Source organism: Callospermophilus lateralis, chromosome 4, assembly GCF_048772815.1.
Source record: "Callospermophilus lateralis isolate mCalLat2 chromosome 4, mCalLat2.hap1, whole genome shotgun sequence".
Lineage (NCBI taxonomy): Eukaryota > Metazoa > Chordata > Mammalia > Rodentia > Sciuridae > Callospermophilus > Callospermophilus lateralis.
In genome coordinates this window covers 34132841-34146392 of record NC_135308.1, presented here as the reverse complement: position 1 = coordinate 34146392, position 13552 = coordinate 34132841, and the positions used below count along the sequence as shown (strand labels likewise).

Sequence of the window (13552 nt, the reverse complement as noted above, 5' to 3'; positions counted from 1 at the left end):
CTGAGCCATATCCCCAGTCCATCAGCTCTGACTTTTTAAATTCAAGGCAGATGATGATTTCATATATTCCTGAATTAAAAATTTTCAGATTCAAAACAGGTAAATAAAATATATTCACAGTAGAATTATTACTCTTATCACCAACTCTCAAATCAAGGAAAAAACATTAGAGGGCTGGGGTTGTGGCTCAGCGGTAAAACACTCGTCTAGCACATGTGAGGCCCTGGGTTCGATCCTTAGAGCACCACATAAAAATAAATAAATAAAATAAAGGTATAAAAATGCATTTGTTTATTTGGGATATTTATAGTAGCAGACATAGTTAAAACAAGTCATACTGTCATCAATGTTAATTTAAAAATATACATCAGTGACTCAAGGGTATAAATACAATACTTCATGTTTGACAATGTGATGTTAACATGAGACATTATGTATATACCAAACCACATTAGCATTCAAAGGGACCTTAAAAATCTTTGTCTGGTATTTTTCAAACTGCAGGTTATATGCCATTAGTAGGTTATGAAATCAATTTAGCAAGTTATAATAAAAATTATTTTTAAACAAAACACAATAATATATAAAATATAAAAGATAAAGATGGAAGTATTTATTCATGAAACTTTTGTTTACAGTTTTATATATTTACATACACACACACACTTCTATGCATACATGTGTATACTATATATGTACTTCATTATGTAAAATGCTTAACAAATTCTGATAACGTGGACCTCTCCAGGTGATGCATGGATATCCTCTTCACTTTCCATCAAAAGTAATGATATAAATGACACTGGCTGAGTGTGTGCTTTGGGTGAATGTCCCAACTCTTCCCATATATATAGTAATCTATAGCATCCTTATACCAAGTCTGAGACAGGTCTATTATCATTTACATCCTATACATGAGAAAACTGAGACAGAGGCTGAGTAACATGAACAGAGTCACCTGCCAGCAAGAACAAAGGTGGATTTCATTCCAGTGGACTCCAGGAGTACCTCTCCTGGCTTCTATATGTACCCTCACAACAAAGCCTATCCCACTGTCCAAGTCGCAGTGAAGGTTAGCAGAGCCAGTTCTAGGCTACAGATACCATTTCCCAGTCCTATATTCTCCATTATACCTCACAAACAGTCAAGTGAAACAAATTCAAAATAAAAAATACATACAAATATATTTGAAAGAGAAGATATTTATTTACATCACTATTTTCTTTTTACAATGCTTCCACTTTTTAAATAGCAAAATTTTGCAAGAAATCAGTTCTAAATTACTGAGATATTTTAACAAAGAAATTTTTTCCCTATGATTTTTATTTACAATAATTGTCTAGAGTTTTGGAACTGCATAACATAATTGAGACCTCTTATTCAAACTTTGCATCACTCTCAAAAACTTTCGGTTTAGGAAATTATGTTTTTATCATATCCTTGGCAGTTCAGGTCCTTCAGAAATATGAACCAGCTTCGTAAGTGATCCACATTTTGGTTGCAGGCTGAACTTATCTGACACTTTTTCATGGCAAGTGAAAATATTTTAATGTTTTTAAATTGCTCTGATTAAAACTTTCTGGAGCTTTTCTATAACTGTGTGTGCCACTGTGTGTATGTTCTGCGCACATCTTGGAATTATGAAGAGGGACAATCTCCAATGTGGCCAACCCTGAGACTCATAAGAGATTGAGACCTTTACTGATGCAGATATTGGTGCATTTTCCTCTCTGGGGATGGTCATATTTGAGATGCTTAATTTTCCTCTAATACTGTCCAGGAAAATCACTTATTTTGGAAAAACTCACCATTCATAAAATGAACTTCAACCATATCAAGGGTCTGACATCCTTTCATATCACACTGACAGATTTCAAACATTTATTAGTGAAACTATAAGAGGATGATTTTCCTAATATTTTAAGCATGAGTTCCTCTGAATAGTTGGTATACCATCCGTTAAAAAATAGAACAGATTAACTGATCAAAGCTACAGGTTACAATGAAACACTCTGCCTGACTCCTCTGTGTAAGAATCGCCAAGGGCTGGCCTTGAGCATCACGCAGCAGCAATAGAAGTATCATCCATGAGTCGACCCTGTGGCTTTAAAGTGGAATACACAAAACGGAATTACAAAGTAATAATGACAACAGAAACTAACGATTAAAAGGATTTTGAAATTCTAGGAACCGTTTTTCAAAGACAGAATAAATGTGCATAAGTAAAAATTGTTACTCTTCTTTTATCCCCACATCTTTCTTCACTTGAGCCTAAGGTGGCAATTGCATAGACAGGTGCTGCCCCTCTGTCACCAATGGCAACATCACCAGCTGACCAAGTATTTTGACCTGCTGGGTCTACTTCAGTCAGTCCTTCTCTTTCAGCCTTGTGATCTAACAGATCCATGAAATAGAACCTAGTTACCATTCCTGGTCTAATTTATAAAGTTTTATTTTCTCTCTTGCTCAGGGCCCTCCTATGTCTCAAGCTTTAAAAGTCAGCCAAGAATCTAAGATGATAGACAAATTTCTTTTGGGGATTCAAGATCTTCAAATGTCCTCTTTGAGAAAAAAAAGCAATTTGCAAAAAACTCTAACAATATAACAATAACCTAACAATATAAACTACAAAGACAGAAGACGCAGATTAAAACCAAAAATTTCCTTTTCTCTAAGGCTGCTGATTGAACAAAATTTAAAAACATTACACCAGAAAAGTCAAGACTAAGAATTAATAAAAGATATCATAACTTTTTGTTTTGTTTCATGATGCTAGGATCAATATAACTGAAGTTGTAAAATTTGAAGTTGTAAAATCTAGTACCTAAAATAAGTCTTGTGAATAATTTTATCATTTATAAGTAGTAGACTTTATAGGAGAAACTCTGAGACAGTGATCAAAAAATGAAAGACAATAATATCACAACTTCACAAACAGAATGATTACCAAGAGATTCCCTGAGGCAGTGAATATATGTATATACTTCTTTGTGTGTACATGTACGTACATGTCTGTGTGTGTACATACATGAGTACATGTAAGTATAGGTCTTCAACACTCAAGGCAGGAATGGAATGAGTAAAAGAATAGGTCCTTAGTCTTATTCTTCACTTAATTTTTTGGTCTTGATGAAGGATGCTCAGTTTTAAAGACAAAATTCTACTTCACCTGGTTAAATCCTTGCCAAATGTAGCTATGGGACTAAAGCTGAGAATATTTTGCAATCAGAAACTGAATTTTTTAAAGGAAGAAAGATAATGATCCTATCTTGCTCTAAAGACCACTAGCCAATAAGGTTGCCACTAATCACATTTAGCTATTGAACACTGAAGTGTGGCTAATGCAATCAAATCATTTTAAAATTTAACTTACTTTCAACTAATTTTAATTTAAATTTCAACAGTGGCTAGAGGCTACTATTATTGCACAGAACAGCTCTAAAGTTACATAAAAGTGTGGGATGTAAAATTTTAGTTACTGATTATTTAATAAATGAGAAAGGGTAATCCTCAGTCACTGACTCTAGTGTGACAGGTCAAAAATATGTTTTAATTAACAAAAATTATAGATATTTATGGTGTACAAAATGTTTTGAAATACACATACATTGTAGAATGGCAAAAATATTTTAAGTTTCCCCAACTGATAAAGGAGTTGGCTCTGAGGATTCAAGTCTACACTTGCAGCAGCAGTAAAGTTACTAGAATGTATTACTTGTATTTAGAGAAGAGATCACAGCAATTAGAAAAGGGGATGTTTGGTGGGTGTGGTAGTACACTCCTAAAATCCCAGCTACTTGGGAGGCTGAGACAGGAGGAAACCAAGTTCAAGGCCAGCCTAGGAATTTATCTAGACCTTGTCTCAAAGTAAAAACAACAACAAAAACCCAAAGGAACTGGGAAGAGGCAGTTAGTTGTAGAGTGCTTGAGACTATGGATTCAATATCTAGTACCACAAGAAAGAAAGAAGGAAGGAAAACAGGGGCATGTTTGTTATGTTAAAACTTAGAAATGTTATTTTCTGGAAACTTCTAAAAATGAATTTAAATACTAGCCAGAAGAGGTTCATCATGAGAGAAAACCAAAAGACTGAACTAGCATTAATTTGGATTAGGTTTGGGTGCACTGGGCACTATAGAGAAAGAAACATAGATTAATTGATAGAACCAAAATCTCTACTTATCAGTATGAATGACTCTAGCACCTCAAACAAATTATTTCTGTACAGCTAGAATATGATCAAGTCTGTGTACTAACACATTTCCACAGTCATTATACTACTACTTCTGAGTTTCGAAATAGCAAAGTTCAAAAAGTCAAACAGCTAAAAGGCCTTTCAGAGACAAATCATTCCCATAACACTTCCCTATCTAGTAATAAGACTTTTCTCCTTTAGAAAGATACTAGATGTGAAAGTGAGCAATGGCAATGGAAGTATCCTCAGAATGTGATCAGGAGAGAATGTTTGAACCACTACTGTTTAAACACAAGATCTGAAACTAAGATTTTTCTTTTACTATTGAAAAGTATAGTGTGGATAGGCGATTGGAAGGATTAATAAAATCAGTTTTTTTATAGATACAAAAACATTGTGTAAGTGTGGAAAGACAGAAGCAAGGGAGAGTATGCAGTACACATTAATAAAACAAACAGACATAAAACTTGAACAAGAGAGACTAAAAACGAAGTAATGAGCAATGTAACTCATCATTCCAATAGTGGTATAAATTTAAAAGACACACAAGATTCATATATATTCGTATAAATGGAGATAGAGATTCCCTCAGATGCATCTGGGGAATCTAATTTAGGTATCTGGGAACAACTTAATCAGAGATGGGATGCTGAGCTAAATAAACACCTGTCCTGCCCAATTCACTCTCCCACGCTATGACCATCCTGAATATTCTTTTGTTGCAGGAGCCTGGAAATTGTGTTAATTTTTAAAAATCAAAATATTAAACCAGGGTATAGTTTCTGACAGATGATGATATTCAGAAGAGACTCTAATACAATATTAAAGACTTAGAATCAGGTAAGTTTAGGAATATTTAGATAGTTAATCATTTGATTAAAAACTAGTTATGAACTACAACTTTAAAAGCATGTTCAAGGATACCATAAAGATAAATCATCTAATGATATAAAAACCTCTGAAATCAGATTCTCTAAAAATAATAACTTTTTACAAAAATAAATAGCAATGTTGCCAAATTCATGTAATAAAAGTCAAAATTGTCACTGCTAGTCTCAAAAGATTCAGTGAAGTTACATGAAAAATGTCTTTTTGTCTGCTTTTAAGAGTGAATATAAAAGATGGAAAATTTATAAGCCTTACCTTTACAAAAATACTGGTAGGTATAAAACGCCTGAGCAGCTGATTTGTGAAATTAGGAAATCTAAGCAAGTTGATGTTGAGAGATGGCAGTTGCTGGTATCCGGCCATTAGAGGGTAGAAATTATATAACATTTCCTGTTCAGTTCCAGGTAGAATACGTAATCGAATCTAATCACAAAATGTTACAAAAAAATCATCAAGAACACATACTTGCAATATATTTACATTGTTACTTTTCGATTATTTACAAAAGTTGAACACTTAAATCCTTCTGGGTAAAAACCTTTACTCCCTCCTTCTATTCTATCTTCCAGATAGATTCACAAATATAGGATGAATTAATATGCAGTTAGAACAAGGTGGATAGGAAATCATGTGCATGACTTCTCAGTTCCTACTAAGATTTAAAGGTAACTTATACCTGCGCTCAAGAATAAGAATAGTAGTAGGTTACTATTTTATGTCTTAGATCATATAGATTTTGTTATAGAATAATGTTAGAAAGTGTCTATTTGTAAATACTACGTTAACATAACAAATAGCTACTTCTTGGATTTTCTTTAAGGGATTTTACCATTGTATTAAAGTAAATAATTTCAGGGGAAAAAACAATGTTTGAATACCTGCTCAAGAATAAGAATAGTAGTAGGTTACTATTTTATGTCTTGGATCATATAGATTTTGTTGTAGAATAATTTGTAGAAAGTGTCTATTTGTAAATACTATGTTAACATAATATAAATAGCTACTTCTCGGATTTTCTTTAAGGGATTTTACCATTGTATTAAAATAAATAATTTCAGGGGAAAAAACAGTGTTTGAAAAACTTTAACAATACTTTAGAAAAAAATACAAACTTATAAGAGTTTGTTATCTTTATATTTCCTAACCACTTATAAGTAAATACCTGGAAAGATCAGGATAATCAAGAAAAGTTTATTCATTTGTAAATGAGAAATGAGTACATCTATATGTCAAGGATAATATATGCATAGGTATTCCAAAGTAATATAGCTAGTATATTTAGTATTACATGTCAAAAATTTAAAATAGTACATGGATACATATCATATTTCATACATAAATCTATTTCTCACTGGACAACAAACATAGCACCCAGAATAAGCTGAGCAAAGCTGATTAGTTAGGGCAGATGCTTCTAGGTGTTAAAACATGTTTGTCCTTCCAATTATGCCCTTATTAATAAAAAGTATTAATTGACACCTGAGGAGTATCTGTGTTTTCCCTCAGACAGCGAGGGATAGCATTTTCACTGGAGTATAATTTTGCCTAAGTGTCATTTTAAAACCTAATAAACTTTTCCCAATGACTTGCCTAAACAAATCAAATAACTTAAATAATTTATTTCTAAGTATAGATACAAAATTGTATCTACACATACTAAAGGTAAGTAAATTCTATGTAAGATCAAAATTTCTACAAAAATTCACTGATAGTTAAGATAAGCCGGCTTTTAATATAGTCATGCTTCCAGGCCTCAATTTAAGTTTCTCTCTCACTCTTTTTAACACACACACACACACACACACACACACACACACACACACTCACTCACTCATCAGTAAGTAAGAGATTTAAATTTTTCAGAAATTCTAACATAATGTATTCCAAGGATCTGTGAATTTTTGTTCCTAAGAAGTAAGATCTTGATCTTAATGATGTAAAAAGGTAACATACCTTTGTAAGAAGTTAAACTTAAAAGTCTCTACTGTCAAAACAATAAGAACCACAGTCAGTCTAAATTGGTTCATTTATAAAAATTAAATGTCCAGGGGCTGGGGTTGTAGCTCAGTGGTAGAGCGCTCGCCTTGCATGCGTGGGGCACTGAGTTCAATCCTCAGCACCCACAAAACAAAGACACTGTGTCCACCTATAACTAAAAAATAAATATTTTTTAAAAAAATTAAATGTCCAGTTCTCCATTTCCTGACCATACTTTTGTGCCTACATAGCAATACCATGAAAGATGATCTATACCTGTTTGAGACCTGAGAACATGAAGGCATCACTGGGCTCCACAGAAATTTCCACATCTTGAACTAAATTAGTCTTATTTTGCAGGTGATACTTGACGGGTAAAGATTCTCTGACACGTCCAAATGATGGCAAATCTATAAAGAAAGATGACATGTTTCTCTTGGTTAGAAAAAAGAGGGCTCATCATTAATGAGTTCTTTTGTAAATGAATCTCATCCTGAAGACACAGTATTATTTAAATGAATGATATTACTGTGTTCATGCAAGGGAAGAAAATTCCTTGACTGGATAATGGCTATAGGATGAAATAGGCTAAGAATATGAGTCTTCTAAAAATGATTAACTTAGAAAGATTTTGGCCATCAGGAACTCAATTATAATTTATGACTAATTTAAAAAATCTACAAATGATTTCCCAAAAATCATTCCCATGATTCCTAAACAAGAATAAGCAGAAGTTCTGTTTTAGTGAAACTATTAAGCAAACTTCCATTCATCTGTACACACACACACATAGAGAATTGAGTGTGTTTTATAGTTCTGCCATTTTATTTTATCTGGGATACAAAAAAATGAAATGTTTTCTAAAACTGTATGTTATCCTTGCACAGAGGCCATGCTAATTTTCTCGGTATCATCGCAATATTACTGTCTGTGCTGTTGAAGCAAATACTATTTGATGTTTTTTCAAAGTTATTATAGACATCAATCAGGGTAATCAGGTAGTTGATAAAGGGAAGTTTCACTTGATAAATGTACTCCAATAAAGAAGAAAAGCATACTAGACAGATACCACATGCCTCCTGATAGAGCACAAACCATTAACTATGACACAGTCTTGCCAAAACTTGAACCTGAGTCTGACCAAGCCTATGGATGATCAATTTATAGGGAGAGAGAAATATTAAAAATGGTACCATGCAAGCAGCAAAATCCAGCCTATGGAGAAAAGGATAAATGATATGGTTTCTTTGACAAATAAGTAGCAAGGAAGAGGGAGAGAAAGTGAAAGATCATGGTGGTAGTGGAGAAAGCAGCACTGGAAGAGAGGCAATGGAGGGGTTAACAGTAGCAGGGAGGAGTAGCGCAGGAAAGAGGGAGTCAGCATACCTAAAGACTGAGATGGATAGGATGAAACATTCATAATTTGAAGTACACTAAACTTAAACTAGAAAACATTCAAGGTTAATTAAGAACATTTCAACATTGGAATTTCAGAATATTCATATATTCAGAATTTATTCCTGATTTTTAAAGCCATAATAATGGCATTATGATTATGTTGAGGAAAATAGCCATTACTTTTAAAGAGGTAAACTAAAATATTTGCATAAGAAATGACATCAAGGGTTTTTCTTTTTCTTTTTTTTCCAAAATAATAGGGATGGAAAGAGCATGCAGGGCAGAAATGAAACAAGATTGGCCATAATCCACTTATAAACATCAGAAACTTTTCATAATACAAAGTTTAAAAACCTTAGAAGCTAAAAATACATATTATTACTGAATCCTTTTTATCAAGCAAAATTTGAATTCCTGCTACCTGCATTCACATGGAGAGGGATATGTTCTACAATCACATGTGGCAGCGTGATGACTGTACTGATGACAGGGATGTTCTCCATGGCTGAAGTCCTACGGCAGAAAAGGCCATCTTTTAAACTCACATTTTATGTAGGATGTTAATAAATCAAATGCAGGGAACATGTGTATTCACCAACTAGTATCAAAAGAAATATATTTATCCATTCCCAAAACTTGACTAATGGAAGCAGTTTTGTAAAGTAAGAGCTTTCAGAATCTCATTTTATTTTGGATATTTCTGATGAATAAAGGATATAATCCATGGCTGCTGCTGCTGCTAATAGAAGACAACCCAGGAGTTGTATCAGATTGGCAATTGTGAAGCACATCATTTGATTCAGTGATTTGGGGAGTAGGACTTTCTCAATGCAGGAAGTAGAATGGTGATTTACATTATGACACCAACTCCTTATTTCATTAAGGATGGATGGTTCACTGATGGGCCTCAGACCACTTAAAGGGCACTGTTATAACTCACTAAAAGTACATAGTGGAAACTGAAAAATTAAAACGTATTTTACTACCAGTCAAAAAAATGGTGTTCCAACATTACATAGGAGTACATATGTATAAAGTAACATTATAAAAATGTTCAATATTTCCCCCATGTTATGGTTAAGAATGATAAACTACAGGGGTGGCTGGCAGCTATGTGAATGCCAAAGAAATATGAAGAGTTATTTAGAGATGGAGCAGTTCACACTACACTACTACACAGCAAAAAGCAAGACATAAAGCATCTAATCCTTCGTCAATAATAAATATATCTATGGCATGATGGTAGCATGACAAAATAATTAAGCAGTGCTTCATTTGTTTTTGGTACTGGGGATTGAACCCAGTGGTGCTTAACAACTGAGCCACAATCTCAACCCTTTTTATTTTTTATTTCAAGACAAGGTCTCACTAAGTTGCTTAGGGCCTCACTAAATTGCTGAGGCTGGCCTTCAACTTGCAATCTTCCTGCCTTAGCCTCCTAAGCTGCTGGGATTATAGTCATAGTCATGTGCCATCATGCCTTGCTTAAACAGCACTTCTAAAATGATGTTTTAATTCCTATCAACATGTAAATTAAATATTAATATGATAAATTCAGAATTAGAAGAAAAGACAAGTTGAATTTGTTTTTTATTTCTTAGTAAAACCACATTTTTCCATTCTTATTTTTTAAAAAGTTCAGCTTTAAGTTTTAATTTGGTAAATACTGACACATATACCACATAAATAAAAGTTCTTTAGAATTCTCAATGACTTTTCAAAGTGTAAAAGTGTCCTGACACCACAGAGCTTGACAACTACTAGCCTATGGTTTTCTTTATATCTTCTGCCTTTGTCAAGCTTTGGTATCAGAGCTCTTCATGAGAAGAACCATTGGAGAATTTCTTGTTCTCTGCTTATAACTTGTAACATGAGAATAATAAATAATAAAACCATGGAATCACATCTAATAAATGTATTTTTTGAAGGCTTGAAGGTCACTTTTTTTTATCTTAAAACATGATTAGTTTTAATTAAAATATATATCAAAAAAATTAGCAATAAATACATGAAACTTTATTTGCTCTTTATAGAAGTATAATATTTTAATGATTTGGGCTTCCATTGCTTCCCAGATTTTCCTATTCCTTATTATTTAATCTGTGATCTGGAACACAGTGTTAAAATGATACTATCTTCTGTCACAGTGAGTGTGAGAGTGTGAGTGTGTGTGTGTGTGTGTGTGTGTGTGTGTGTGTGATTTGCATCTATTTTCTTGGCCTATCATATTTTTTTTTATTAGTTATTCAAAACATTACAAAGATTGCAGAATCACATCGGTTATACATCCTCATTTTTACATAATGCCATATTAGTGACTGTTGTATTCTGCTAGCTTTCCTATCCTCTACTATCCCCCCTCCCCTCCCCTCCCATCTTCTCTCTCTACCCCATCTACTGTAATTCATTTCTCTCCTATTTTTTTTCCCATTCCCCTCACAACCTCTTATATGTAATTTTGTATAACAATGAGGGTCTCCTTCCATTTCCATGCAATTTTCCTTTTCTCTCCCTTTCCCTCCGACCTCATGACTCTGTTTAATGTTAATCTTTTCCTCCTGCTCTTCCTCCCTGCTCTGTTCTTAGTTGCTCTCATTATATCAAAGAAGACATTTGGCATTTGTTTTTTAGGGATTGGCTAGCTTCACTTAGCATAATTTGCTCTAATGCCATCCATTTCCCTGCAAATTCCATGATTTTGTCATTTCTTAGTGCTGCGTAGTACTCCATTGTGTATAAATGCCACATTTTTTTTATCCATTCATCTATTGAGGGGCATCGGGGTTGGTTCCACAGTCTAGCTATTGTGAATTGTGCTGCTATGAACATTGATGTGGCAGTATCCCTGTAGTACGCTCTTTTAAGGTCTTCAGGGAATAGTCCGAGAAGGGCAATAGCTGGGTCAAATGGTGGTTCCATTCCCAGCTTTCCCAGGAATCTCCATACTGCTTTCCATATTGGCCGCACCAATTTGCAGTCCCACCAGCAATGTACAAGAGTACCCTTTTCCCCACATCCTCCCCAGCACTTGTTGTTGTTTGACTTCATAATGGCTGCCAATCTTACTGGAGTGAGATGGTATCTTAGGGTGGTTTTGATTTGCATTTCTCTGACTGCTAGAGATGGTGAGCATTTTTTCATGTACTTGTTGATTGATTGTATGTCCTCCTCTGAGAAGTGTCTATTCAGGTCTTTGGCCCATTTGTTGATTGGGTTATTTGTTTTCTTATTAATTTTTTGAGTTCTTTGTATACTCTGGATATTAGGGCTCTATCTGAAGTGTGAGGAGTAAAAATTTGTTCCCAGGATGTAGGCTCTCTGTTTACCTCTCTTATTGTTTCTCTTGCTGAGAAAAAACTTTTTAGTTTAAGTAAGTCCCATTTGTTGATTCTAGTTATTAACTCTTGTGCTATGGGTGTCCTATTAAGGAATTTGGAGCCCGACCCCACAATATGTAGATCAGAGCCAACTTTTTCTTCTATCAGACGCAGAGTCTCTGATTTGATATCAAGGTCCTTGATCCATTTTGAGTTAACTTTTGTGCATGGCGAGAGGAGGGGATTCAGTTTCATTTTGTTGCATATGGATTTCCAGTTTTCCCAGCACCATTTGTTGAAGATGCTATCGTGAAGGTCACTTTTTAAATTTTCTTCATAACACTGAGTTTTTAGGGATAAAAAATTCTTCTCAGTTAATTTTGGTAACTCATAATAACCTTTTTGTGATTGCTATACCATTCAGATCTTCCTACTCATTACTCTAAATTGTATAAAATATTCCCTTTAAAATTATTTTTCTCACTTTTAAATAATAAATTATATTACATTTTTAAAAATATGAAAATTAAGGCATACTAAGAGAATAACACATGAAATATCATTTAGCTGTCTCCCAGACTAAGAAAGATAATAAAATGATACAGTTGAGCCTACCTACATGGTTCTTCCTACTTGTCCATCTTCCCCTCTGGAGATAACCACTATTCTGAATTTAGGGCTGGGACGTAACTCAGCATTTGTGAGGCCCTGGGTTCAGTCCCCAGTACCAAAGAAAACAAAACAAAATCAAAAAACCACTATCCTAAATTTGGTATTTTGGTATCCATCATTCCCATGTATTTCTTTATACTCTTTCCAATTATGTACAAAGTCCTAAGAAACATGTAGTATATTTCATGCTTTTCAATATTATATAAATACAATTTGTTCATATTCTCATCTGCAGCTTGCTACGTTCATTTTACATTATGATATTGACAGGTGCACCTCTGGTTCATTCACTTTCACTTGTAAGTAGTATTTCACTGCAAAAATGTGCCCCAATTTGTCCACTTCCCTGTTGATGAGCATTTAGTTTTTCAAACTTTTTAACTATTATAATCAGTGCTGCTATGAACATTCTTCTCCATATGTCCTCTGGGTACAGATCTTTCCTATGTCTGCATCATTATAGATATCTTCAACTTGATCTAGCAGTGCCTATTATATTTCTAAATCAATTGTTCTAGTATTTTCCACATCTTTATAAACTTGGTATTGTTAACCCTTTTTTTCAAGCTAGTGGGATATGAATCTCAAAAGCATGCTTTGAATTTGTCATTCCCCAATTACTAGGAAGGTTGAGCTTCTCTCCATATGTATGTTTATTGGCTATGCTACAGGGACACAGCCACATCAGTGTTTATAGCAGCACAATTCACAATAGCTAGATTGTGGAACCAACCTAGATGCCCTTCAATAGATAAATGGATTTAAAAAATGGGGCATTTATATTCTATGGAATATTACTCAGCAGTAAAAAATAACAAGACCATGGCATTTACAGGCAAATGGATGGCATTAGAGCAGATTATGCTAAGTGAAGTTAGCCAATCCCTAAAAAAACAAATGCCGAATGTCTTCTCTGAAAATTTAATTTTAATAAGTCAAATTAATTAATCAATTTTAGAGATCTTTAAGACCTAATCCATGTCATAAAGCAATTCTCTTATGCTTTCTGTTCAAAGTAATAAAGTTTTATCATTTACAATAAGATCTTTAATATACCTAGAATGAATTTTTATATTTAGTATACAGTTTAATTCCAAATTTTTCC

At 33.7% G+C, this 13552-nt stretch overlaps 1 protein-coding gene and 1 non-coding gene across 3 annotated transcripts in view; both read right to left on the bottom strand.

Moving 5' to 3' along the window:
* Positions 1-276: 276 nt before the first annotated feature.
* The window catches only part of Trappc11 (trafficking protein particle complex subunit 11), a 45765-nt gene continuing 32489 nt past the window's right edge, over positions 277-13552 (bottom strand). Inside the window, exons 27-30 of one of the 2 annotated variants that reach the window (XM_076853688.1) lie at positions 8880-8971; positions 7337-7470; positions 5339-5506; positions 277-2104 (exon numbers count right to left, since the gene is read on the bottom strand). In XM_076853688.1, coding sequence (XP_076709803.1) covers positions 2060-2104; positions 5339-5506; positions 7337-7470; positions 8880-8971 — 439 coding nt within the window. In that variant the 3' untranslated portion in view covers positions 277-2059. Of the gene's footprint in view, positions 2105-5338; positions 5507-7336; positions 7471-8879; positions 8972-11564; positions 12118-13552 lie in introns of those variants that run through there. The other variant, XM_076853689.1, reaches the window with a different exon arrangement.
* On the bottom strand, positions 7903-8005 carry LOC143398660 (U6 spliceosomal RNA). Its single transcript, XR_013091276.1, has one exon. It is a non-coding gene; the product is annotated as a U6 spliceosomal RNA (small nuclear RNA).